This window comes from Passer montanus, unplaced genomic scaffold (genome assembly GCF_014805655.1).
Source record: "Passer montanus isolate IOZ18808 unplaced genomic scaffold, ASM1480565v1 scaffold2, whole genome shotgun sequence".
NCBI lineage: Eukaryota > Metazoa > Chordata > Aves > Passeriformes > Passeridae > Passer > Passer montanus.
The window spans coordinates 19,506,203-19,534,154 of record NW_024366591.1 but is presented as its reverse complement, the minus strand read 5'-3'; the positions used below and the strand labels follow the sequence as shown (position 1 = coordinate 19,534,154).

General features: G+C 36.7%; 3 protein-coding genes across 9 annotated transcripts in view; 2 read left to right on the top strand and 1 right to left on the bottom strand.

The window, feature by feature from the left end:
* Nucleotides 1-1,594, top strand: part of TIAM2 (TIAM Rac1 associated GEF 2) — a 97,110-nt gene extending 95,516 nt beyond the window's left edge. For all 5 annotated transcript variants that reach the window (XM_039707626.1, XM_039707627.1, XM_039707625.1 and 2 more), the window contains one exon: nucleotides 258-1,594. In XM_039707626.1, the coding sequence (XP_039563560.1) occupies nucleotides 258-901 (644 nt within the window). In that variant the 3' untranslated portion in view covers nucleotides 902-1,594. The remainder of the gene's footprint in view (nucleotides 1-257) is intronic.
* TFB1M (transcription factor B1, mitochondrial) lies at nucleotides 1,414-27,952 on the bottom strand. Of its 3 annotated transcripts, none has more exons than XM_039707636.1 (8): nucleotides 27,873-27,952; nucleotides 27,071-27,228; nucleotides 25,414-25,565; nucleotides 21,787-21,895; nucleotides 20,677-20,828; nucleotides 16,379-16,498; nucleotides 5,222-5,349; nucleotides 1,414-2,345 (listed from the first exon to the last, which is right to left on the bottom strand). In XM_039707636.1, exons 2-8 carry the CDS (start codon nucleotides 27,201-27,203, stop codon nucleotides 2,084-2,086), a joined length of 1,056 nt encoding a protein of 351 aa, XP_039563570.1. In that variant the 5' UTR covers nucleotides 27,204-27,228; nucleotides 27,873-27,952; the 3' UTR covers nucleotides 1,414-2,083. The 3 variants fall into 3 exon arrangements, with proteins under 3 accessions (XP_039563570.1, XP_039563567.1, XP_039563569.1); XM_039707633.1 differs by lacking the exon at nucleotides 27,873-27,952 and adding an exon at nucleotides 27,518-27,663; XM_039707635.1 differs by lacking the exon at nucleotides 27,873-27,952 and adding an exon at nucleotides 27,494-27,579.
* On the top strand, nucleotides 6,884-14,663 carry CLDN20 (claudin 20). The gene is made up of 2 exons (XM_039707637.1): nucleotides 6,884-9,295; nucleotides 11,321-14,663. Exon 2 carries the CDS (start codon nucleotides 11,405-11,407, stop codon nucleotides 12,062-12,064), a length of 660 nt encoding a protein of 219 aa, XP_039563571.1. The 5' UTR covers nucleotides 6,884-9,295; nucleotides 11,321-11,404; the 3' UTR covers nucleotides 12,065-14,663.

The window sequence follows — 27,952 nt, the reverse complement described above, 5'->3', positions numbered from 1 at the left end:
TCTTTCTTTCTGCAGAAGTCTGTGTATGACTACACTTCTTTGGAGGATTTGATATATATTACACATAAGGAAAGTACAGAGCCCTAGGATAGGTGTAATAAAACTGTGACATTGGGAGCACACTGTCAGTATCAGAGTGCTAACACATCTGACTTGGAATGACTATGTCCATCGTAATTATAAGTGGGGTATTAAGATAAAAGGTATAACCAATTTTTTTACTGAAAAAAGTAAACCTGCATTTTTACTCTGCACAGCTTCCACAAGATCCTTGAAGGTACTGAAGAAGTCATCCAGCAGCGAGTGGAACGGTGACCAGGGCAAAGGCACCTTCCAGGACTCTGATGAGTGCAGCCTAAGCAGCAGCACTCAGAGCAGCAGCTGCCACACTTCTGACAGCATCCAGGAGCCCAAAAATTTATCTCCCGATAAACATGCAGAGAGCACCGCGTCTGACTTTTCTAATGTTCTTGTCAAAGAATCCGATATTCTCAGTGATGATGATGATGAGGAGGACTATCGGAGCCTAAAGAAAGGCAGCCCTACAAAAGACATTGAAATACAGTTCCAGCGGCTGAAGATTTCAGAGGAACCCAGTGCTGACTCTGAACAGGATCAGGCTGCTGAAAATGAGGAAGAAGATGGCTTTCAGATAGCACAGCATCCAAAGCTCGTGCGGGGCCATTTCTGCCCAGTGAAGAGAAAAGTAAACAGCACAAAGCGCAGCAGAGGAACTCTAATGGCAATGCAAGAACGTCACCAATCCCTTGACAGTCACTCTGACACTGCAAACCTGGATCTGAACTCTATTTTAGAGAGAGAATTTAGTGTCCAGAGTTTAACATCTGTAGTTAATGAGGACTGTTTCTATGAAGCTGTGGAGAGGCATGGAAAATCCTAGCTTAATATTGAAACATTAATTTGAAGTCCACATAAAATTCAACAAACATTTTGCTTTAAAACTAGTAAATTCATGGAAGCTGCAGGAAAACTACTATCTGATTTTATGCACTAATACATTTTTGCTCAAAAACAGCTGTAAAGGATTCTTAAGTTATTTTAATTTATTGTGGATCAAAAATAGATTAAGTTGGCCCAGGTTTATAAATTAGTTCATCCTTCGAGCATTTATTAAGACGATGTAGTGTTCTTGGGGATGGCCTCATTAATATTTTAAGTAATGTGGAAAAGGTGCTAGTGAGTGGCAGAAGGGTTTACAATGGAAAGTAGCATTGCAAACTGAAATTTTCAGTACCTTGGGCATTTTATTTCTTTGGTTTTCATGGTTGCTTTATTTAAAGCACAATTAAGTTATTTTAATGTGTTTTAGTGCACAACAGTGCAGAAGTTTCATTTTTGTATGTTTCAATGCTGTTTATACTTTATACATATGTGTAAATACAAAAACAAAGCTTGGCCTGTAATCTTTTATTTGACTGTATTTTTTATTTTCACTATGAGCCTGTACAGTAAAAGACAAATAAGTATTGTACTTAGCCATGTTTTCTACTTTTTATCGTGCTGCTTTTCTGTAGTTGAAACTTTAAATCCCAAATTCCTTGCTTCTGCATAAATGAGAAGAGTATTAGCAGACCTTGAGGCAATTGGTGCACTTTATCCTCCTGTAAGCCAGTCACTTGAGTGTATTTATAAGAGTCTTGCCTTCTGTTTTTTAAATTACTCTGCACAGGAGGACGTTCCAGGATAAAAAAGCACAAAAACCCAAACACCATCTTATGTGGTGATGTCTGAAAAGTATTTTTCTTCAATTTCAGTAAAGCACTTGCATTCATACAAAATCCAATTATATCAGAAGTATTGCAACTTAATGACTTTTCTCACAACATACCTTGTTTCTTGGTATGTGTTCTAGCCCTTCCCCTGAAGTAAAAAGAACCTGGATTGCCTTTTCCCTTGTCTGCCGCTGAATGGAATAGAGAGATGCCCTCTCTCTCTACCACTTTCTCAAAAGTAGGTCTTTCATAGCTGCATAAATGTGGGACCATCTAAACCTTCTTTTACTGGGTCAAACACCTGTAGATCAAGGAGTTAAAACTAATAAAAAAAAATCAGACTTGTGCTGTTACAGCTGATTTTCCTCTTCAGTCTGTTCAGGTTGACCAGTACTTCCAAGTAAACTTCTTGTCATCTTCTTTTGCCGTAGTTCTTCTCTATAGTTGAACACAAAAAGGCTTGGGTCTTCATCACACATTTTCCTGTATGCATTGCACAAGTTTCTAAACTGTGACATAGAGAGCTGAAAAGGACGAAGAGTTGGATCAACATTTGCTGTCATCATCAGCTGTTCTGTTCTTTTCAAGCGCCCATTTTCAGGAAACAAGGTCCTAAAAGATATAGGGTGAAGAATAATTTCAGCAATTCAGACAGACAATTACATTTTCCTTAAGAGTAATGTGGAATTAAATACTAAACCTATATTAATTATGTCACTATTTTAGCTCTGGCACTTTTAACATACCTCATTATCTGAGCAATGGAAGCATATAAGGGTCCTTTTTCTGCAAATGCAAATTATGATACCATAGGAAAGCACATACATACATTATAGACTAAAAACATGCATGTAAGTTCATGTTTGCTAACATTAAAATGAGCTTTGGGTATGATTACAAGCACAGAGCCTTCTTAGAATTACACTCTTATTTAGAAAGTAACAACATATTAAATTGTGCAAAACAGATCAGATTCAAACAAATATGACTTTCTTTCAGACTGTTTCATTCCAATAGAGAAGACAGTATCACTTGTCATTAATACCCTAATTCTAATATCAGAAAAAAAGCCAAGAAAGAGGAAAGGAGCAATTAAATAAGGCAATTAAATAACTGCCATTCATTTTTTATTATTTAGAATGTGGGAGAATGTGGCAGGAGTCCTAGATTTTGTTTTCAGCTTTGTTCACAGAAAGGCATATAAGTACGTTTATTCTAGGGCTAGATGCATTACCACCTCTCTCTCAGAAGTTCTCCAAATTTGAATGAAGCGTATTAGGTAAGTGATTTTTAATGTCACACAAAAATACATACTACACAGTGCAAACTACTGAAAGGACCAGCTCTTATTAGCAGTAGTTCTCAGTCTAAAATAGGCTGGAAAGGCAAAAAATCTGCACATGACTCATGGGCATTTCTCAATTTTCAAATTCTATCTGTGTTATATACATAATACCTAAAAATATTGTGCATCTAATACAATAACATGCCCCCCTCAAATACATAATTAATACACAAAAATACATACTACACAGTGCAAACTACTGAAAGGACCAGCTCTTATTAGCAGTAGTTCTCAGTCTAAAATAGGCTGGAAAGGCAAAAAATCTGCACATGACTCATGGGCATTTCTCAATTTTCAAATTCTATCTGTGTTATATACATAATACCTAAAAATATTGTGCATCTAATACAATAACATGCCCCCCTCCCCCACATCCACCAGATGTGTTTGGCAGGTTGGCTGGACAAACTAGTCCAAAGGCTTTGTGCAAGAAATTATCGTTGGTAACAAAATTAAGAAGGGGTTTAAAATTACAAATTTTACAAAATTTACAAAAATTTACAAATGAAAAATGAAACTTCTAGGAAACCTGTTTGAAGCATATGCTACTTCAGGCCTTTGTCAAAATGTTCCTATTAGTTCAGCATCTAGGTCAGCAATGGGTCAATATCCTTCTTTGATTCCGTAGCTAAAAAACATACCTGGAGCAAAGTGTACCTAGTCTTTTTTTACAGACTATGAACCATCCTGTAAGTATCATGAACCACAACTCAAACTACAATATGGACTTCATAGCACAATCTTATATTTCACATCTCAAAGCCCAGAATTCATACACAAATATAAAGTGATTCTATTGCCTTGTTTTTATACAGTCTGTGTGACAGAGAAACTTACAATGAACTTAACAGCTTTTTTATAGACCAAAATTTGCTATTTTTTCCAGGTCAGCTAAAGAATAAGAGGATTGTGTGTTTTAGCTGCACACTAGGGCTAAGGTATGATAAGCTGCTAGGGGAATACGTGAGGACCAAAAGTTCAGTTTCCCCCTCCTTGCTTCAAAAGAATGTAAAGCAGTTATTAGCAATTTGAGATTACACAGAAGTTGGGAAAGTTTTTTTAAACTTTGGTAACGATATTGTACACAACATATATGTGCTGATTGCATGTGCTTTTTGCTTACATTGTCAAGAGAAACCATTCCTTCACAGCAGAAAAAAAGAAAGAAAACCACCACCACCTCGTATGTGAAAAACAAACCAGTCTAGAGTTTGGACACCTCATTTTCTAAACACTTTGAAATGCATACTCAAACTTTAACACGAAGTAGTCTATACTCATTTTAGATCCAATGTCTGCATCCTACATATCAATGGCATTCACAACCTCAAGGAAAGAGAACCCAACAACCCAAAACTAGATGCAAAATTCTTTGCTCACCTTTAAGACATAGAAGGCTTGTAGTACAGTAGGGTAGTATCCACCCTAGTACAGTAGGGTATCTACCCTAGTTCTAGACTGCATCAGGGCCAAAACTATGCCCAGCAAAATACAGGAAGCCCAGGCTGCAGGAGATGCCTCTAGAAATAACAGCAACTCTGTCACACGTTCTACAGAGCTGAATGCTGGGGGTTGCCCATAGTAAGTCAGACACATGGCAGTGCTGGAGTTTAAACAGGATCCTTGGAAAAAAGACTGCAGGTTTCTCACATCAGAGAACCTAATAAATTCCCTCTGTAAGATAGTGAGATTTTTAAAGAGCCAATAAGAACTCCATAATTTGACCTTTTGACATCCCAAAATAAGTAAAATTTCCTACAGATTACATACTCCTCACACTGCCATCTTTGGTTCTGGATTTTGATACTTTCATTTTTTAACTCAGTCATTCTGTAGTTTTTGTGGTTGGGTTGGGGTTTTCTCATTTCTGAGACAGACAAACTATTGAAAAGATGACCACTTTATCCTAATGATTTTTAACAACTTCAACTGCACTAACAAAAATGCACAAGTAATTACTACATAATTACTTTAGATATTAATCTCACACTTTTGTGTCCAGAAACCATTCTGAAATCGAAAGATCTGATGAACTATGATGACAAATTTAAAACTGGAAGAACAAAATCAAACACATAGCTGATTTAGTAGCTGATGCATTTACAAAACCATTACCTAGGAAGTTTTCATTAAAAATACTTACTCAATTCCACGGAAGCAGTATTTTCTTCTAAACTGAAAAACACTTTGAACCACCTTTTCTACCAGCTCAAATGGCTGCTGTATCTTTGGTTGCACCAATGGAGTGAAATGCACCACAGCCACATCCACCTATATGGAAAAGAAAGATAAATTTAGGTAGACATTACTTCTAAGTAGACATCAGCAAACAGGCACAATACAGGAAGGCATTCTTGCAGCAGGTAAGCCAGCTGTGCAGTGACTAATGGCATGGTATGGAATAGATAGGTTTTCCTTAGCTTTCCACGACCCAACAGAATTTTAGTCTTAGTTATCTACATATTTCCAATTAGTTCACATGCCATCAGTACTCAGTACTTTTTACCCCCATGGCACTTTGTCCATCTAGAGCAACTTTCATGTAATCTGTAAAGTAATTAGCACTTCTGTCTTCAGATCCTTCCACAAGATAATTCTGACATTACACACAAATTAGATAATATTTGATATACAGGCTGAAGGGCAGCTGGAGAAAATTGGTATTATAATTAGAAATCAAACCCATTCCCTATATGTTTTCTGTTGCTCCAGGGCTTTTCTAAAATGTAAGCCAAGGAATTGCTTTTCAATGTATTAAGATTTCTAGTCTATTTAAAGCAATGGTAGGTAGAAATAAGTGCACTCAGTTTAAGTGAACACACAACTCTGTATTTACACTGTGTATCACAGTTCATATCCAAAATTATGTTTGAATAGTTCCACAAAGAAAAGCTTGTATATATATTCTTTTGTAGTTTTCAAATCAGACTGGTTCACAGAATAGTCACTTGCCCTGTGTCTGAGAGCAGAATGAAACAACATGTACACACTTTATGTTTTTTTGTATTTGTGTGTGTGTGTATATATATATATATGTATGTATGCCATGAAATTATAGAGGCACTGTATTATATAGAAACTTTCCGAATTCAGACTTCTGTACTAAAAATTAGGAGCTGGAATAAAACTCCAGTTCTACACAACAATGAATAAAGCAGCTCATCTTTCAAACTAAATATTAATAATATGAAAAAGAAAAAATTTCTGTGGAGGAGCACATCAAAAATTTGTAAAATGTGTACAAGTACTGTACAAATTTTTAACTGCCAGATTAAAAAAAAATATTTAGTCTCTTATTAAAAAGAGTCTGCTAAAATGATAGGCGATTACTGATTTTTTAAAAAAGATCTGACAGTCAATACTGGCACTCGGAGAACATGAATTTATCATCACATGTGCTAGTTCTGACAGAAAAAAAAGACACAATCAGACCAAAGAACAGCTGCTGCTTGAACGACAGTCTCAGTGTACCAATTGTTTGAGATAACCCAGAGCATCATAGTACTTCAAAAAAGAAAGTGTTCCTCCTACTGCTTCAACCAAAACTGCTCACAGCACCCTCTGATGTGGACATAATCTGACACAAAGGTAACATCCATCCATTCTGTTCTTTCTGTGGGAGCAGCTCAGCTGTTAAGCACATCTATCCAGTCCAAATGCTTCTATAACACAAATTTCAAAGGAGCTGTAAAATCCAAACAATGTAAGTTTTTTATGTAGACAGAACTTACAAAGCTGAGCAAAAATACTGGCTAGAGAAAGGAAAGAAAATACCAATTAATGGTGCTGATGAAGAAAGCAAGCTTTCAGTTTTAGCACTGCTGATCCCAAGTATATACTACTGGAGTATTTTTCATTAGTTGTCCACCTTCTCTGAAAACTAGAGTTAAAAATACAACAGAAAAAATACTTAAAATTACTGAAATGTGAAGCACAAGAAGTTATTTAAAAATCAGGTGACAAAAAAACTTCGCAGATGGAATCTGCAGTGAAACACACATAAATTATTTCCCAAAGCAGATTTTTAATTTTTCAAGTTTTCAGAGCATCTGCCTTTGCCATGGGTTGCTCCTATCAGGAAGATCACAGGGATACAGAAAAAAAACCTGGTGCTCACATTGAGCATAAGAAAAGTTAATTTTTTAAATACATACTTCACATGTCCAATCAGCTCCTTGAACAGAAATACTAAGGGCACATGCATAGGTTTATCTACGTTTTGGTCAGGAAATATAACAAGGTATTACTCCACAAAATTAGGGGTAAGAAAACAACCAGAGTTCATGCGGCATCACCTAGTCACCTCAATTTTGCAGAAATGCTCATAAGTGAGAAATAAGGGCTCTTTGGGAGTTAGAGCCACATCTTGAACAAAAAATTTCAGAAGGAAAAAAGCACCTAATCTAGATACAGTGTACAGCTCAATTTGTAATCTCAAGGCCAGTAGGCAATAATTTCTGCTTCTGAAACAAAACACAGCACTTCTCAGTTCCATTATAGACACTGTTTTCTTTGGACCCCAGGAAAGCTGCTTGGTTACTATAGCAACAGATACAGGAGAAAGCTTTTCATTTGTAAATGGCCACTCCTTTAAAACCATATATGCTATTTTCCCCATATCTTTTAATATGCATCAAATAGAGAGTAGAATTATGAAAGCCAACAGAGTACATAAGAGCACTTAAAATACACATGTTGATTTGATAATTTTACTGGTAACACTTTTCACCCAACCAAGTATTTTAAAAATATTTACAAAATCACACTCAAGTCTTACAAAATAACGAATACAAAAATCATTCAACTGATACATCCCAAATTGTCAATAGTACAGCAATTATTCACCCCTTACTGTTTTAGTATAATTGTACAATGAAGGTATGTTCTGGTAAGGTAGGAGGAACACATAACAGAGTACAATTTAATTCATACAAGTCTGCTGCCTTGCTAATGAAATCAACACACTAAATCAGAATAAGCTTAAATGAGACAATTTTTACAAATTGTTGACAACAAAGGTCTCATAATGGGCCATACATGTACCTTTTAACACGGCTGTATTAAAAGCAAACCCACACAACCTTTCCTCAAGATGTAATTTGCTCACAAGGAACTAAAACCAAGAAGAATATATTACAATTCCATTAAAACAGACTGCTTGACATCCTACTGAGATAGTTCTAAGCCAGCACTTTCACAATCCAAGTATTCAGTACTATTTTATCTGTCTGCTACAAACAAATGTTAGGTCTAACACCAGATACATGCAACTTGTTCTCATGAGTTTGCTTTTGGCTCGCTTCCAGCAGAAAGTAACTATGCCTCTACAGTAATAAAAATTGTTTCTGTGTAAGAAGAGCTCTGCAGTAACTCCATTCACACCAGGCTCACAAACAGAATCACAAGAGACCCAAAGTCAGGTACAGAAACTGTGGGTATATCACTGCTGCAATGAGCAAGACCTTTCTCCCAGCTTCTTGATTTCTCACACCAACTTGTCAAGGCCACTCTCTAATGTGCTGCATTTACCATGGAAGCCTTACCAGCAGCTTTATTCCTTTATTCTTTTATACAGCCTTATACAAAGGTAACAAGTTAGAGGATAACCTACGGAAGGCTAAAAAGCTATCAAGAACAGATAAACAAAGCCTGCAGTTGAATAGAAGTGTCCTGCTGTTCCAATTACAAATTAAAATAAATTGCACAGTTCTTTTCTAGGAAAATTAAACTCTTAATAAGATTATCTGTGATGGAAAAAACAACAACTGACAAACATGAAAACTCTCTGGCTCTCAGTGCAACATAAATGATTCTCCCCCTAGTCTGTAAATTTACAGTTTCTGGATTCTCAAGATTTTACTCCATTTTATCACTGCTCACACTTTCCATCACAGAACCTGGATATCATTATGTATTTAGGACTAAGGGCTGCCGTCTGTTTTATTCCATAATCTCTTTGCTTTCCCTTACTGAGTGTTTTTCAAACAAAACTCATTAAACAAAGTACTCCTTTATTCTCGGGTAGATGGAACTAAGAGAGGGAACAAACAGCAGTAATGCACTTGCTGTGGAGAACAGAAAAAAAACAACATTCCAAGAAATTTTGTTAATACATGCCAATGCAGTTTTATATGAGAAGGGATAGTTGCATTCAAGAAAAACTGCATTTACCAGGACACCTACAGCGAAGAAAACATCTCAGACCTCACAACAAGCAGTAAGTCCTACACAAACAGAAATGAAGCATAACTGTATTTTTAATTACAACTGTAGTGCTTATACTTAAATTTATCGTGCCTTTAAATTGGTTCACCACATTAAATGTAATATATGGCTACCATTTGCAGAGTTTTTTGTTTATGCTTGTGTGTTTTTATATACTGATATTTTAAAAAGGAAGCAATAAAAAAGGCTGATTCAGAGTACTAATTAGCTTTTTCAGAATATGAATGAGAATACAAATGAGTTTTTGAATGCGTTTTGAGCTACCCAGACCTGTCAGTTCCTTCTGTAAAAGGAAGTTAAGCCATCTTTGCCATGGGCCTGTACAGCAAATGATATGTATCTGCCAGAACATCTCTTCGCAGCCTGAACAAACTGAAGGGATTTGGAAATAGGCAGGTCTTTGCAATAAGGTTTTAGCAATGAGTAGCTGCTAATATTTTCACCTTAACTTTAAGCATTTTTAATATATATATGCTGGACAGATTTAGCACATCCTTGAACTATTACCTGAAATAAATACAATATGAAAATATTAGAGTATAAGTATAAAAATTATATAGAGAGAATATAGAGAATTATACTATACATTATATAGAGGATAACAGCATTATACTTATAAAGGATAAATACATAAATTAGTTCAGAAATGCCACTAAAGACTGACAGAATACATATTGATCAAAATTTTGTTGTATTATGCTAATGAACTGAAACAAGAGTACAATGCTACAGACATTTTGTATTCCCCTTATTTTAATTTTATGCCTTATTATTATGGCTTTTGAAAAAAAGTTCTAATGCTGAAGAACAATTTTAATATCATTGCATATGTTTAGATAAAAAAGTCTGGATCATGCTTTCTAAGACAGAAGCCTGCCCTTTGTCTACCACTGATAAAAGACAAAACCTGCCAATTATCCAGCCCCAGGAAAAAGGCAAAGCAGGGTACCACTTTCTAATCCTCCTCTCAGAGGTTTCAATCCACTGTTCTGCATCTGCAATCCCAACAGTCCAGCTGAGGTGACAGCAACAGTTCTGTCCTCCCAGCTGCACAGTTATCACACTGCCCAATGTCCTCATCTGTCAAATAGAACTGGACTCTTTATAAAAAATAGCAAGGAGGTTTTTAAATTTTTTTTTAACTGCCACTTTTGGCAGTTTTGCCAAATGGCAAATTTGCAAATTATTTCAGACAGGTGACTGATTCAAAAAAAGGCACTTCCACAAATGAGCTGTTTCATACCAGCATTAAAAACATTTTAGAAGCAGAAGAAGATAATATTTACTCTTATGACTTCCTAAATACTGCTGCTCTAAGACAAGGAACAGAAATAACTGAAAATAAAAAACTGGTAAGTTTAAATAAAAATTAAATAAAAGATTGATTTAGAAAAGTCATGTGACTAATTGTGAAAATGCAAAAACTAAATTCCATTTTATTCTCCTCCAAAGCTATTTTGTAATACTTATTAAAAATATGAACAGGTAATATTTTAAAAACAGAAATATGGAGTTACCTTTAATCATAACTTAAATAAGAGATAGTACAACAGTGCCCATTGTTATAAAAAAGTCAACAGGAGCTGACTACAGCTATCAACACACTTAAACAAGGTACCTGAAGAGTACAATATATTTTCTACCAGGTTGTTTTCCTACCACAATGACTCCTAATCTGCAAGTTTCTAGTGTTCCATTTACAATGTGTATTTGTCTAGTAAGCCTGAAATTTGTATGCTATTACCAAAACCAACTGCAGTAAAATACATTTTGCTTGATGGCTTGCAATCATGTATGAAAGGGCAGCAGCTCCTTTTTACAAGCAATTCTAAAGCACTGTCCATTTGCCATCATCTCTGTTCAAGTACCTTGTGTACAGCAGCTCAGCTGCTGCAGGGTCATATTCAGATATTCATTCAGATAGCTCTAATTTTAAATGCAAGCTTTTTTTGTTTGCTGATTTCTTTTCCTTTCCCCCTCGAACTTCTCCTCCCCCCCTTTCCTCCCTGTTGCACAGACGGCCACAGCTTGGCTACGAAGCTCCCAGTTACTCAATTCCACTAGAGAAAAGGCAGACAAAAGGTGACAGAAGATAACCATCATGGCATCAGCAAGCCTGCAGTTCTTTGCTTTTATTCTGGCTTTGTTTGGTGCTTTTGGAGATATCGCAGCCACCTTGCTACCAAACTGGAAGGTAAATGCAGACGTTGGCTCAAATATCATAACAGCTATAACACAGATGCAAGGACTTTGGATGGACTGCACATGGTACAGCACGGGGATGTTCAGCTGCACCCTGAAATACTCCATTCTCTCTCTCCCCGTCTACATCCAGGCTGCACGGACCACCATGGTACTGTCGTGCATCCTATCAGCCTTTGGGATCTGCATCACTACAGTCGGAATGAAATGCACAAGGCTGGGAGGCGACACTGACAGCAAAAACAACGCTTGTTTTGCTGGAGGAATCTGCTTCATTCTTGCGGGAATCTTTGGATTAGTACCAACGTGCTGGTACACAAGAGAAATTATTTCAAATTTCCTGGACCAGACCATTCCAGAGAGTAGTAAACATGAACCGGGAGGAGCAGTTTATACTGGATTCATCTCAGCAGGGTTTCTGCTTATCGCAGGTGTGATCTTCTGCTCTTCCTGTTTTAAAAGGCAGCAAGGAGCATGGATTTACCCTCCAAAGCAGCACCATTTTCCATCCACAGAGCAGGAGAGCAATGCAGGTTACAGCCTGAAGGACTATGTATAAATAGTTATTTCTATCCATTGAAGTATTTCTATTCATTCAAGGGGGCTTTTTGTGTGTTAAGTGTAGTTTGGTTATTTCAACGAATGTATAACATAGCACTTAATCTTTCCTGTATGTGGGTTGCAGTTATGCTTATGCAAGGTATTTCATTTACAGGGGCATCCACAAAAAGGAAGGAGTAGGAAAAGATACTTGTCTGCTACAAGAGTACTTTATTTTGTTGATTTTTCAAACCCTTCTTTCTGACTTCCCAAGTTACACTTATTGAAGAACAAGAAACTATTTTAAAAACATAACTGACTGTACAGTTTATGCATCGATGTCTTGTTACAGCAAAGATGATTAAAAACTAACTCTTTCTGTTTACTGAATCAGACTTTCAATAACATATGACATTTTATAGTATATTTTACATTTTTATCTTGATTTTATTTATGATGCAAGGAAAAAAATCCAGAAGCTATTTGTCTAAGAAGCCCAATTCAAAGATTTTAAAAAAGCGGACACATCTGCCTTTCATTTTCAATTCTAAATTGCCGTGGTAACTAGATTTTGTTAAAAAAATAAAAAAATACAAAAAAATCAACCAACCAAAACAAATCCACAACAAAAGCTCAAGGCTCCAAATCTTAGCTGCACTGTATACTCTGCATATCAGGCTGAAGGATCAGCAGTACCATTCAGCTCTTGCCAAACCCAGCTCTCCTGCCCCAAACTGCCACCTGCTGTGGGTTTCATTTATTATTGTTAAAAGAAAGTATGCTGGACAGTCACCAACTGCTACTAATCTATCACTGCACAGTGAATGTCAGAGATGAGGAGCAATACAACAAGAGAAATGTAATTGTGAAAACACCTGCAAACTGTAACAGGATAGAAACCAAATTATCTATGTTCAAGAATCTTCTGTAAACATTCTGGCTTACACTTGCTAAAGGCAGTTATTAACAGCTCAAATAACACAGTAACTACTTACTGCCTTCTACATTTCTGACCTTCTGAAAGAACCTTTCAAGTTATTATAATTATTCCTGTAGGATCTGTTCCAGGCCCACTCCCAGGTATTCTATTACTGTAAAATGTACTATACAACAGTGATAAAGAGACAGCTTCTTTATTTTAACTGCCTTATTTTGAATAATTACCTTAAATCCTTTCACCTTTTCTTTCACCACACAGATTTTGTTTTGGTCATTGGCAAAGTATGTTCTACTTAAATACTTCCCTAAGTGAGAACCAAATCAAGAATGAAAATGGGTATGGCATAGGCCTTTAAATTCAGGAATATGATGCTGGATGAGACTCTCAATAAAATCAACTGCTGTTTATTCTGCATATTTATACACAACTTTCATTTCCCACAGTACCAGTCTGAAATTTGTTAAAAGACCATGAAGGAGCCTAAACATAAAATGTTTGGTATGTTGGAAAAAGATGTTTTATTACAGCATTTGGTAAAGTGGACTGTTTTATGGACTTAATATGTAGGTAGTCTTTATTCATAGAGAGTCTTCATTTTTCATACACAGAATCGCATTGCATCTTGTTTTTATCCTACTGTTACATACCTATTTTGAGTTTTCTATGTTTTAATCAAGGACCTTCACTTTTCCCATTTCTAATGCAACTATCAACAGCTATTAGGTATTGCAGAGACTTCATTATAACAAAAAAGCCAATTTATTTTTTTTGTAGACACTATGCTGTGCAGCACCGTTCCATTAACCAAGAATCTTTAATGTCTCAACACTCACAGAAATGCTGAAATAATATTCATGCATTGAAATATTCCTTCTCACAAACAAGTATGTCCACCTTTACAAAGGGGTTTGATATGACACTAAGCCGTGATCACTACCATGTACATCAGTAAAATCTGTTTGCAAAAAATTATAATCAAGAGGCATTTTTACAGGAGGGTGTAAGAAAAAGGTAATAATGGCATACCATGAGCACAACAAGAAGTTCACTGATTACCCATACTGCAAACTTTTCTTCCTGAAACTTTTTATATAAACTACCTGTACTTCATTTAGCTATGAAACAACAATCAAGGACGGAGGCATTTAATTCACAGTATGCTGCAAGAGCTTTCCAATAAAACAAATTCTATGAGAAAAGGTAACATCTAAAACCATGTCAGTCTACAGGTAAAAGAACAAGGACAAAACACGAGATTGATCTACAACAGGTGTGTGAAGGAAACAAAATAATAGTGAAAACAGGTGCCAGTCCTGTCCGAAAGGATTCTACTTTCTGCTTTTGCAATATAAGCAATACTTGTTTTAACTCAAAAATACATGAAATAAAAATACGCCTGTCTTTATGTACTGCTTTTTTTATTCAACAGAGCACCAACTGACTCTAGGATGTGTTTATACTAAGATATTTGCACTCTGTGTGTTACCTCTCTTGGTCAACTACGGCCTTTTCAGTACAGGAAAATGGAAATATCAGTTAGAGCTTCCCAATTCTGCGACACAGTCTGCACAAGACTTTTAAATGCACTAGCTTTATTAGCACTCAAGTTGTACCCACCACTGAGAAATCCTCACCATAAAACTGGAATTTTAGCCTTACTTAAAACTATTTCACATATTTGACAGTGAGAGGGCATCCTGAAATTATTTTCCATCCAGCTAGGAAGCAGGGGAAAAAAACCTAAGCCAAAAGCTCAAAGCAAAAAATAAGATTTCTTAAGCATGGTCATTTTATTTCACAACAGATTGCTGTAATTTAACATGCTTGAACAATTACTTTCTCAAAAAATACTTGCTCATCAAATTATCATCAAAATACATCCAGATAGAGGCCTTAAAATTCACTGTGCTAAACAAGAAAATAACCTCCCACAGGCTCTCAAGAGATATGCCAGAAAAGTAAAAAGGACCAAGAGAGAGAGAGTGATAAAGGAGAAGGGAGATGTACTGAAGAGCTGAGCCAACCAATTAAAGAGAAACTTTCAGAAGCTGCAAGTTCACTTCTGAAACAGACAGACAGCTTGACAGGGCAAGTAGTAATGGTTTTAAACTCCCAGAGGGTTGATTTAAATTAGATATAAGGAAAAAGCTTTTTACAATGAGGCTGGTAAAACACAGACATGTTGCCCAGAGAGATGGTGGATGCCTCATCCCTGGAAACATTCAAGATCACATTGGATAGAGCTCTGAGCAACCTCATGTAGATGAAGACGTTCCTGCCCATTGCATGGGAATGGTACTAAATGACATTCCTTCCAACCCGAATATTTCTATAAGCCTAGGATTTCCACATGTATTCAGGGACACAGACATGACTTAAAGTCAGGCACAAATTTTTACAAAAAAATCCAAACCAAAACAAGCGTCTTGTCCAAAATACTGAATTATTTCTTAATTTTTGATTCCTGTACTCATAATGGCTCATTAGAAAAACCAGTGGCAGTAGATAAGAGGACAACAAAGAGATTGTTCTCTACTTACTCAAGGACATGTAAGAGGGAGAAAAGATTGTTACTTTTTTAAACAATCAGTGGGATAGAGCTGACAAAGTGCTGTAGCAAATAGGAGGGAGTAAAATATGCTAAAGATGACTGGGGTGAAACAAAGATTATAGAAATGGTAAAATTAGAGATGTTTGACAAAGGTGACAAATGAAAAGCTTTTCTTACCACAGTCTTTCAAAAGACCCATCAAATTCTTAAGGCACAATTCCCAAACTGTTTATAAATGCCAACGGTAAAATAGCAGGCTTTTGAAAAATACTCCAATCCTAGCAGACTATCCTGACATTAAATCTAACCTCCCCCTCCAGAACACCCAAAGAAGTATGCTGACCTCGCAGATAGGTTTGAAGGTGAAAGCCAAGTTCTGAGGAACAAAAGACAAAAAAAAAAAAAAAAGAAAAAGCACTTTCTCAGAATAAGCATGCTTCATTTACAGGAATTTCACATCACTCAACTTCGTAATATGGAGATGTTCAAATAGAGCAGCCAGCAACGCTCCTTAGTGAAAATAAGATGCATTGCTTGACTGACATATTAAGAAAAACCACAGGAAAACCTACCTCTGGCTTTGGAACAAAGGCTTGACCTGGAATTATGAAACAGTTTTCCACAGTGCAGAGATGCTTTGAGAAAAAAAAAAAAAAAAAAAAAAAAAAAAAAAAAAAAAAAAAAGTACATTCTCAGAATAAGCATGCTTCATTTACAAGAATTTCACATCACTCAACTTCGTAATATGGAGATGTTCAAATAGAGCAGCCAGCAACGCTCCTTAGTGAAAATAAGATGCATTGCTTGACTGACATATTAAGAAAAACCACAGGAAAACCTACCTCTGGCTTTGGAACAAAGGCTTGACCTGGAATTATGAAACAGTTTTCCACAGTGCAGAGATGCTGAGCCATGATGGACAGTCTGCTGCGTTGGTTACTTCCTGGATTAGCTGTAAGTCTCTATGGGAAAATCAAAACATGAACATCAGTGATACTGAACTGACCAAGTGACCAGTTGTATTAAAGCTTGATTTTCTGTATAATCAAATTTAAGAAAAAGACACCAGTCAATCATTAAAAACTTGTATCAAATTGTATGTCCAGTTAATCTAAAATTTTCTTCTCCAATACAGCAGCATTTCACTAAGATACCACGCTGATTTTCAACCTCAGTCCTGCAATCAAATGCACATGAAAAGGAACTCTTAGAAATTCTGCAGATCTAAATGAATGTCAAAAGAATTTTGCATGGATACAAGAGAAAACTAAAACTATTCTGATTGCAGGATTCAAAACAAACCTAACACCAGCTGACAGCACTCTCACAATCCTTTCCTTCCACTGTTTCTGTATAAAATATTACTACTTATTTTTCTTCTTCAAGATGAAACAAAGCTTCATAAACTCAAGATAGGCTAGAAACCAAAAGTTCTTCATAATTAACTGGTTTACGCTTACAATATTTGCAAGGAAGCTGGGTCTACTTTACATAAATTTAGAATGCCTAACAGTGAGAGCATTTAATACTTAAAACTCAATTTAAGTATTCTCTGATTTTCCCATGATTTTTTTTTTTCAAAACAGTAGCCTGGACAGAGATTTCCTACACTTTTGTGACCTGGCAAGAAATATTTTCTTGTTTTGCTTGCAGAAACAAAATTTAAACATATAAAGCATCTTGTAAAACAAGACTCAAATTACAGAAGTCATTTCACTAATACATGCAAAAACAGAATCATGATGATTCATGTTCTTATTTACCACCACCTCAATAAAAAATAAAAACTAAACCCCAATATGCATAGCTGGTAATATTTGTACAGCATGTAATCCCATATGAAAAGCCTACCCATGAAGTGCTGCCATGCTTATTAAATTTATGCCTGAAAATGAAAAGTTAAACCAGTTGCTAAAGTTTCACATGTTTTCAAAGAACTCTTCCTAAAAGCAATTCAGCATGGAGCAAATAAATACTTTTCAATGACTTTTTGGAAAGAATGCTCAGTAATTCTTTTTGCCTATACCAGCATTAAAAGCTACCTTCATTGTTGTGTCAGAGGAAATTATTATTCTCTAAAAAAAACCCAGACTGCAAAGTCTAACAATGCAATCTGACACGCACTTCCTTAACCTCTGCAGTGGAAATGAAACTGACCTAATGGCAACACTTGTAGCAATACTCCCAGTGCCAATTCAAACAAACCCATCTTTACTTCTCCCAGAAACCAACTAGCAGTAAGCTCCTGCTTCTCAATTACAGAGGGGATAACTTAACATCTGGATAGCAACATCTTAAACCACTTCAACCAGCAGCAGGAGCATACTTGTGTACGGCACCCACGCACAGACAAAGCCCCAGCCACGGCAGGGACATGCGCAGCTTGGTCAGCTTGCTCAGAGACCTGCCCTGCCTGACCTTGAAGGTTTCCAGGGACAGGGCATCCACCCCACCTCTTGGCAACCTGCTGCAGTGTTTCACTACTCTCACTGTAAAAAACTACTTCCTTATATCTAAATCAACCTTCTTTTAGCTTAAAACCATTACTCCTTGTTCTATAGCAACAGGCCCTGTTAGAGGATCAATTTTAGAGTAAGTGGGCTGGAAGAACTTGGCCTAGGATGACAAATTCAAGATGAAGCACTGAAGAATTTGGGACAAAGCAAAAGTTATTATCCACAAAGTGAATAGCAATTTTACAAATTTAAACTACGAAGAAAAAAAAATTATCTGCTTGACACTCAACAGTGCTATTTTTACTGATGTGGGTATGCGGCCTTGTCCTCCTTAACAGTCCTCAGATTCAGCATATAAAATACCTGCTGGTTCTCATCAGCTTTAATCAATTTATTTATACCATATCAGAACAGAGTGGGCTGCAGTTGTAGGTGTCTAGTGACATAACTCACACCAACATTGCTGTGCAACAAGGAGACAGAAAAGCAAGAAAATACCAGCAAGAAAGGCAAAGGTATCTACTTCTCTGTTATACTGGCAAAACGAAGTCTGGACCATAAATAAAAGAGTACACTGCTTCACTTTCTTACTGTTAACATCAAGTTATCCTAACTAATTACAAAGCATGTCACTCCATTCCATGATGCATCTAATGCTTTTGCTGAGCTTATGACATATACACAGGCTTTCTTTGATATTCAGGCTCTTAGCTTGGAAATACCCAGGGAGGATACCAAATTTCCTTATCAGGACTATAAATCCAGAGATACACAAAATATCAGTAGCAGCTCATTATGATCTGCATTACACTGTTCTCTCTTTCCTCATGCTGACTATGCCTGTACACACCAATTTAGAGTGGATACCTTAAGCAACTCCAGAGGGTCAGGAGAAAAGACACAGAGCCTAATTATTGCTCTTTCTCCTAATCATAAAATAAAATAGTATCTTTAAAACAATTTATTTTCATGGTATCAAACCAATAAGGGAAATGCAAACCAAAACCATGAACCAGTTTGTCTTTGAGGAAGACCTGTGTTGAACAAGAATCAAGAGACCTCAGACTGTAAACTCAACAATTAATTCTGTTTCACTGCATGACCTTGAACAACATCCTCCATTTCTTAGTGTTTCTAACTCCTCAGTGTTTTAAGTACAAGAGATTAAGTATGCAGGGTATTTTGCACCAAATTAAGCTATGCCAGGTGCAGAAGAACTGTAAACTGCATGTCACCAATTACATATGCAGCTGGGTACAGAAATATAAAGGACAAAGTGCTCTCACACAGTGTTAGGTGAATTTTCCTGTCACAAAACTAGGCATCTTACCTACCATCACTCTGCATTTTACATCACAGTCTATTAGCCATATTTTGCAACAAGGCCTAATCTCACATGACTCGAAGTCCTTCTGGGAAACAGACCTGGATTCTGTAATGCCTGAAACCAAATGAGCCCAGAACTGAATTAAGAAAGGTATATTAAATCTGGTTTATTTCATATCAAATGTGTGTCCCTAGTGTTCTCTAGAGCCACCTACTGGAAATACTTCTTCAATCTTGATTGCAAGGCTAGGGCAATGATGACACAACATGGTTTTCTTTGATCCAAAAGAATTCTGGGTCACTAATTTTCACAGTGGAAAAAAAAAACAGCAAAATTTTCCTATTCGAATTTTTATTTTGAAGAATTAAAATTAAAACAACATACACATCAAGGCGGCACAGAGAAAACACAGCACTTACAAACACTGGAGTAATAAGATGGAAATTCAGTTTTCAGGCTGATGTGCAACTCCTTTTTTTCAATACAAATGCAAGTGAGATGCTTGTTGAAAGCCAGACTGCTTCCACAACTGCAAAGCAAAAAAGCTTTCCATTCTCTATGCTTTATATGTTTCATGCAATGTCAATCAAAAAAAAACTGTTAAGTCTGAAAGCACTGTGGAGTAGCCAACCTAATATCAACTGATCTGACATTAACACTACTATACTGCTGATCAGTCTGGCCTTCCTTGAGAAACTAACTATTAATACAAAGTAAAAGATCAATTTGCTCTTGGACTTGTGGTGACTGAAGTAAATTAAGGCCTTTTTACACACACAAGAATGGCAGAATACATTAATAATTCTGATATCAAGTCTCATTCAGGAAAGTCAATGCCAATTTCCATGGTCTTGGCAACACCACCTGAATTTTAAGTGCTTAATCACAAGTGGAAATAATGCTAACTTTCAATTTTTCCTTATTTTAAGGAAGGAGTTTCTTAAAAATTATTTTAATACAGAGGACAAAGAAAAATATGTGTATTTCTTGAGATGAATGAAAGGTAAGGAAAAACTGATGACACGCTGCACAAATGACTGTGAGAGAATAAACGTATTTGAAAACAGAAGAGTGTTGTGCAATCCATCAATGTTAAACAAATCAGACTATTAAAAAGAATAGAAAGAGTACCTTAATGAAATATAACCCTGCATAAGACATTAAAAAAAATACATTCTTGTGAAAGGATCAGAGTAGATAATTAACACATCAAAATTCACAATTTGTAATCACACAAACTAAAAACTGAACTAACGTTTTCCTCTCTTTTCGAAGTCAACTAAGACCGAGGTTGTAGTCTTAAACAAAAGATTGTATATTAACAATATGCAAAACTGAAAAAATGCCAAAACTTTACCTCCCCAACTTCCTTTTGAAAAGTCAGCGTCATCTGTGTCCTGCCATAAATAAAAGGTCCATCCCTTTTCGAAACATTCTCAAGCCATTTGACGATTAGAGGAGTTGAAACACTGAAGGGCAGATTCCCAATGATATGTATATCGGGTGGTTCTGTTGACATTTGGCAGAAGAAAAAACAGCTGTGAAAAAGCTTTGAGTAAGATTTTGGCAAGAAATAAAATACAAGAAAGATACATGCCTATCAACCTAGACTTAAAATATGGACACTATTTTTTATCATGTCACACCAAAATGATGCCTGTCCATTTATACTCATCTTACACTGACAAAATTGTGTTACTATTCTCAGTATTTACTTGGAAAAAAGGGGTTAGGTCTGGTTCTCATTTACATTTGAGTAAATCAGTAGCTTTCAGATGATTTTCAGCTGATGAGTAATGTGATGGGCCATGGTCTTTTATGTCCTAAGTCAGAAAGCACTTTACTGCTCTTCAGGCATTGCAAAGAATGACTTTACCTTATATTAGTAAATTTGGAAAAGGGGACTGTGAGGTTATATCTGATTTATCTAATAGTAATACATGTTTTGAAAGGAAAATTAAATAGTACCCTATCGCAACCTCAGGTTTAAAAAAAACAGCAAAAAAATTACAATCCTGATGAGACGCTACTTTTCCCAAAGATACCCAGCTGAAACCAAAGCAATGAAAAAAACTAAATTTTTGAACGCAAATTTTCCAAAAGTTTCAAAGCAAGTTACAGAAATTTCTTCAGTGGAACAGCAGCAGTGGTGATTTCTGACTTTTTCAAAAAAAGGAAGAAGCCAGGAAGTGCACCATTTGATCTCCTTTTATGCTTTCCAGAAGTCATTCCTGTACAGTCAAGACACTCTAAGGTTAATAACTGCAAAGCTCCTCAGTTTAAACTAAGGTCAATGTCACACAAATTCCACTGTTTTGTATAGGAAAAGGAAGAGAGTTCTCTGTTTTCTCTAGGGAAAAAAAAACCTAACAGCTGTCTCTTTACCTTCAACATGTACCAGAAGAGAGTAACAGCTAACCTGAGTGAACTTCAATTTTATCACTACAAACCAAATGCAAATACTAACCATCCTCCCAGTCCTTTTTTAAGTGCTTTGGAAAAGCCTTCTCCATCTTATAGGTCAGGATATCTCCATGAACAATGCGCACTTTTCCTGGAGCTGCTTCAGATAGCATCTGTTTGTAAAGAAGCAAGCAGTGAGTGTTAAACAAACTGATTTCCAGTTTCAGTCACTGCAGGAATTAAACCATTGGTATATATTTATCTTCAATATACAACAAAGCACAGTAGGAGTTCAAACTGAAAACACTATTAGCAAGTATTTACTTTCAAAAAGCAGACACTAGATATACATTAATGTGTGATTCTATAAACACTTAACAAGTCACAAATGTATAATTCTTAACAGAGAATTCAAATTTGAAAAGACTGCTAAGAGTCTCTTCAACAACAACAATTAACAACTCCCAGGTCACTAGCAGGACCTCACCTGATTTAAGTAATAATGCAAGCAGGAAGTTTTCAAAGGTTTTTAGATCAATTACCTATGAAAACAAGAGCTCATGTTATTTATTCTGTTTCCCCCACAGCCTTAGGGCCTATTATCCAATTTCAGCCATATGTGATACAAGGCTGCAGAAATACTAGTTTTTCCTTTTACATGAAAAATGTGGAAGAGATTCTCTTAATATTCCCTGTAATTGCCTACACTTGTACCATTAAAAAACAAGGAATCCACTTAAAAGATGGAATGAGTACCCAGCAGGAGAAAAGTTCTCAACAATTTCTATCTTCGTAGACATTACAAAATCATCTCCACTGTCAGCTTCTGCAGTGCACTAGCACAACTTATCTAGTATTTAATAAAGGCCGATATGCAAACTCAGTTCTAGCTGTAGTTGGACAACCAATTCTTTCATTTCTGGTGTCAGTTCCCATAATAAAAATTAGTTAAGCTTTTTTACTGTTGTACTAATCTTTTCTTTTACACTATTAAACTATGCAAAAACAGCACAACTCAAAAGCAGTGGAGACTTTTTCAAAGATGACATTTGGGGATATTTATTGATCCTATAAGACAACAATGAGAAATGGCTTAAAGAAGAAATTTGCTTTTGCACAGAAATCCAAATTCATGAACAGTTAAGTGCCAGTGGCCTAACTGCCAAAATAAACTGATCATCATTGTTACTCCCATTTTCTGAATGATGTCTATATGCTCAGGGACACAAAGAGCTTTCACAATTCTCGTAGCCAAAGGAAAATACTGCTTTCTCCTACTGTTCATACAATGTTGTAATGAAATTTTTTTCAGTAAAAGTTTAGGGTTTTTAATGATCAAAAAAGCTAAGTTTTATGTACAGCAATAAAAGCTTAACAAAAAAACTAAGTGTTCCTACATGTTTTAAATGCAATTATTTCCAAACAGAAAAAATAAAACTAATTTCAACTCCAAACCACTTAATGGACTTTTCAGCATTACACTAGCAATTATATGACATACAAATTCACTAATCTGCCATGGTTTGTCAAACCTTTCTTTGAAGCTGTTATAAATGCTCTAGCAGGATTATACTGAAAGATAACATAAGATTAATAAAGTTAGAAAATAGTGTCATTTGCTAATAACAGTTTTCTTATCAAGATTGAGTATAGGGACTGCTGAGTAACACACTTTACATAACTGAGAATTGCATTGAATTTGTGAACAGAAAATCATTGTCTTATATTTCTAATTTGAAATAAAGACTTGGAAACCCAGTGAAGCTTTTTTTACTTGAAGGGAAAATGTGTGCAGCTAACACAGCTCCAGGAGCTGCTGTGCATCAAGGACACCAGCCAAGAGTGTTCCATCATACAGATACTCTCCTTCTTCACAAACAAAAGGGCACAAAGGAAGCATAACGGGCGTAGTTTAAAACATGAAATGGTGTTCCTGGAATAATTTCATAGTAAACACATTCTCTTGTTCCCTTTCTCTCTTTATCAATCTTTCCAGCCTAAAAACTATTAGGGCACATGGCATAGAGAGGTTGGGATTCTTCAAGACTGAGACAGAACTGACAGATGCTCAGCTGGTGTAAACTTTAACTCAGTACACATATGTTCTTCACTAAATTTCAGCTCTGCGGTAAAGAATATCCCCACTTCAGTTTTGTGAGAGACCACAGCTTGAAAAACAGTTAATGAAAAATGCTGTATGCTTTACATCAGTAATTTTAAAAGTATCTAGTAATAGTCCCCAGTTGTTATTTTTCATCTCTGACATTTCCCTTTATTCAAATCTCAACCATTTTATAAGCATGGGTTTTGATAGTTTGCTTTGGAAACCAGAAAAATTATTACAACCCATATTATTAGAAAAGAAAGATTCACTGTTATGTATCTTGTTTGTATGGAAAAAAAGCAATACCAAATTGAACACTAATGGCTGCAACACATTTCTTGCTCATTCACATCCGCTGTTACTGAGTTATACCACCTCTGTGTTCAATAACCTCATTCAGACATTCGCTTCTACTCTGAGGAGATTGGCAATTAAAAATAATGACTAGCATTATGTCACTTGAACAGTAAAGATAATTACATACCAAAAGCTCATTTTAGATGCTGAGAAGTATACTTTTATTCAGATAAAATTGTTGCAGAGGACACATTTTGGAAGATCAGAAAAAAAAATCCAAGTACTTAAAAAGCTCTCTTAACTAAAACAAGTGCCATTTAACCTCAAATTCTCTCCAGTCCCATACCAGTTCTCAAAAATCTAAAACATAAATATAGATTGCCCCCACTCAAGTAAAAGCATGGTTTCACATTTCATAAGATGAATATGGCATATTATACGTTATTAATGGCTAACCCCACAAAGACATAATTACATGAACATTCAGTTTCAGGGTATGAGCAGTTTCATTCATACCTTACATTATTTTTATCATATAAAGAAACAGTAGCAGTTCTCAAGTGAACTACTTACATATTTTCACTGCTGATTTACTGAAAAAGACACACAATTTAATGAAAGCCTTTGAATTGCTTTGAGATTACACTGACATAAGAAAACAGTTAAATTTTAAGATTTTTGGATTATATTTTTCTTGCTGGATTTATACAGCCAAATTCCATAAACATCCAGCAACACAAGTAGATAGCATTTGAAAATGGCACAATGACTTGTGAACTTATACCAATTTTAAAAGAAAGGAAAAAAAGCTTAAGAGTGTTTTTTTTTAAATGTAAAATAGATGCTTGCTTTATTCTTCTCTACCTGGATGTTAACCCACACTGACTGTATTAACTGGAGATATGCCTTCCCAATTTTATAAAGCATAATTATTAGGATTAAAATGAAGACCATACATGAGGACATTACATTCAGCCTTCAAATTACGATTTCACCAGCATGATGAATGCACCTGAAATGTCTCAGCCTGAAAAAAACCCCATAAAACCAACAAGCCTTGGCAGTAACTCATTTACAGGACAAGGTCCTAAAGGGCCTAAGAGAATGCAGGAACAATGAATTGACATACTGTGTATCTTCAAGCAAATTATAGATCTGGTTTCTGCCACAGAACCAAACCTATTTTCAGTGCTGAGATTCCAACAAGACACTTGGAATCTCTCTAAGTTCTCAGAATGTTCCTATTCAATGCTGTGGTTATATGTATACAAATTATTCTCCAGTTGGTACCTGCAATCCTGGAATAAATCGAGCATCTTTTTCAATTAAAAGGAGTTGTTCAACACCAGCACTGAGAATGGATCGGGTAATTCCTCCTGGCCCAGGGCCCACCTCACAAACATGGGCATTCTTCAGCTCACCAGCCTGTTTCACTATCTTGTCTGCAAGACACAAAGAACATACTAAGCCTTTATTTTCCAGGAGATTCAGCTCACCCAGATAACCTCATTGTTTACTGTTTCACAAGCACAAGCATGCTTATCTCAGAACAGACACAAACAGTGACACATCCCAGTTAAATCACCACGCGCCCGCCAGACTGCACAGAATTCAGATCTGTTCCATACTACAAGATATACTGAGCTATTTAAAAAAAAAAAAAAGAAAAGCTACTTTTAGTTTTATGTCTTTAGTATTTATTGTGCTCATTACGGAATCAAATAAAAAGAGAATATTACTCATCTGTACACTAGTAGTGCTATTGTGCTGCAAGCAAGCACTTGTGTCCAACATCCTAAAGTCTCACTACTTGTCCTTATAAAGGTATTTCAGTACAGCACCTCTATTTCAAGGCAATTTAAGAAAGATACAGTAAATCTTTGAAGATCATATTATATACAGAGCAATTTTATGAGGGAGAAACTGGACTAAATGAAGAGCTGGAACACAGGCAACTGGTAGCTACAGAAAACAGGGCAGTTAAAGGGTGAGGAAGGAATACCCATATGTAAGTTAAACGATACAACATTAGGAAGTATTATAGACATGAAAGAAGACAGATTAAGGACTAGAAAATTTAGCTAATGAAATGAAGGGATCCTTGGGAAGCATGGAGAGAAGACACTGACAGAAATGATGCTGCTCACTCCATGATCTCTTATGTTTGCAATACAAAATATCCGAAGACCTGTCTACCTGTAAAGTTTTACTAACGGCATGCAGACATCTTTACTCCAGCGTAGGAGTCTGGTTATTCAGGAAGTGGAACTGAGTTTCATGTTCTGAATTTTTATCAGTCTGAATCATCAAAATCACATCATTAGCTACATGAAACTGCACTGCATTTCTAAATGCAACATCTAGCCACCAGTGTGCCAGTGAAGACACCCACCCCTGACTGACAGAACAGTGCCAGCTTTGTCACCCACTGCTGACACAAAGCTGGAAAAAAATCAATTGCGCAGAACAATACAACTGCTTCAAACCAGCTACACTTCTGATCAACTGAGACAAATTACTCTCCTACCCACAGGACAAAGAAAACTCTAAAGTGCCCGATGTGTCACATAATTTCTACAATAGAGAATAATCTGAAGAAAATGCTAATTTTTAAGTCAAACTTATAAACCAAAATAGTACCCAAATGATACAAGTACTACTTTTTTTTGCATTTCAGTCAATAACCCATATTTTATACAGGAATATCGTTTCTATGTAAGAAAAATTGCACTTCAATTTATTAAGAAACCTATTTTTGAGAAGTAAAAGCAATTAACCTAACCTAAAACTACTGTTAAAAGAGATCCTTATTATTTACAATTGAGCTGGCATTACTCTGACAAATGCTATTATGCAAACATGATCTCCTTAGCTATAGTCTGGATTCTGACAAAAACTGGGGTACATGTCCTATGTTAGCTAAAAATATTAGAATAAAATATTTAACCTGTCAATCGCAAATCCAGTAGAAAGTTCTGGGAAAGCTGTTTCAGTGCTTTAAGGCGAAAGAGTTTAATAATCTCTCCAATAGTTGGCAGGGGAGGCAGACGGAAAGCTGCCACCTTTCCTGGAGCAGCCATAAGACAAAACTCTCATTCCTTCCTCCTAGGGAAACACCAAAAATATTATTCTATTACAGACAATGAATTAAAATTAATACCAAAAATACTACTAAGCTTATAAACCAAGGCGCGATCTACAAATCACTATAGGAGCACCAAACCCCAAAACATCACTACTTTGACTTCTGGGTGCAGTGTTTATGCTAGGCACGAATTCGGGTGTTTGGGCAAGTCCATTCTGCAGAACTGCCAAAGCCTCAGGTAAAACCAAGCCCTCTCATAAATACTCGACCCCAGTATTTCATTACTTTAGAGTCAGTAAGCAGAATGACCTCACTGCACCATGTAAACACAGAACGCGTTCAATCCACGCGTCCCTAAGGAAGGCGGGAACAGCTCCTCCCGCCGCCCCACTGCGCAGGCGCACACGCGGTCCGCGCGGCTGGGGCGGGCCCAGCGCAGGGGCGGGGCAGCGCGCGCTGCCGCCGCTCGCAGCGGGCTGGGCCAGGCCGGGAGCGCCCCGCCGCCGCGGCCGGGCGCGCCTTCTCTCTCCCCGGCTCTCCCGGCGGAAAGGGACGCTCGGAGCGCTGTCCCGGCAGCGCCGCGACTCCTCACGGGGCGCAGCGGGCGCCAACCCGGAAGGGAAAGGGGCACGGCGCTGCGCATGCGGCTGCACCAGCGCCTTACCTGGGTCTGCGCGGGCGAGGCGGGGCCGCGCCTGCCGCGCGCATGCGCGGTGGGAGCCGAGGGCGGGTCGGCACTGAGGG

Bases quoted from the DNA above. Each gene is read 5' to 3' on its own strand.
- TFB1M (XM_039707636.1), bottom strand. From the start codon at position 27,203: ATGGCTGCTCCAGGAAAGGTGGCAGCTTTCCGTCTGCCTCCCCTGCCA. The intron at 25,566-27,070 runs GTTAAATATTTT...TGTGTCTTGCAG, and splicing joins ACTGGATTTGCGATTGACAG to ACAAGATAGTGAAACAGGCT. The intron at 2,346-5,221 runs GTAAGTATTTTT...TATATCTTTTAG, and splicing joins TACTGCTTCCGTGGAATTGA to GACCTTGTTTCCTGAAAATG.
- CLDN20 (XM_039707637.1), top strand. From the start codon at position 11,405: ATGGCATCAGCAAGCCTGCAGTTCTTTGCTTTTATTCTGGCTTTGTTT.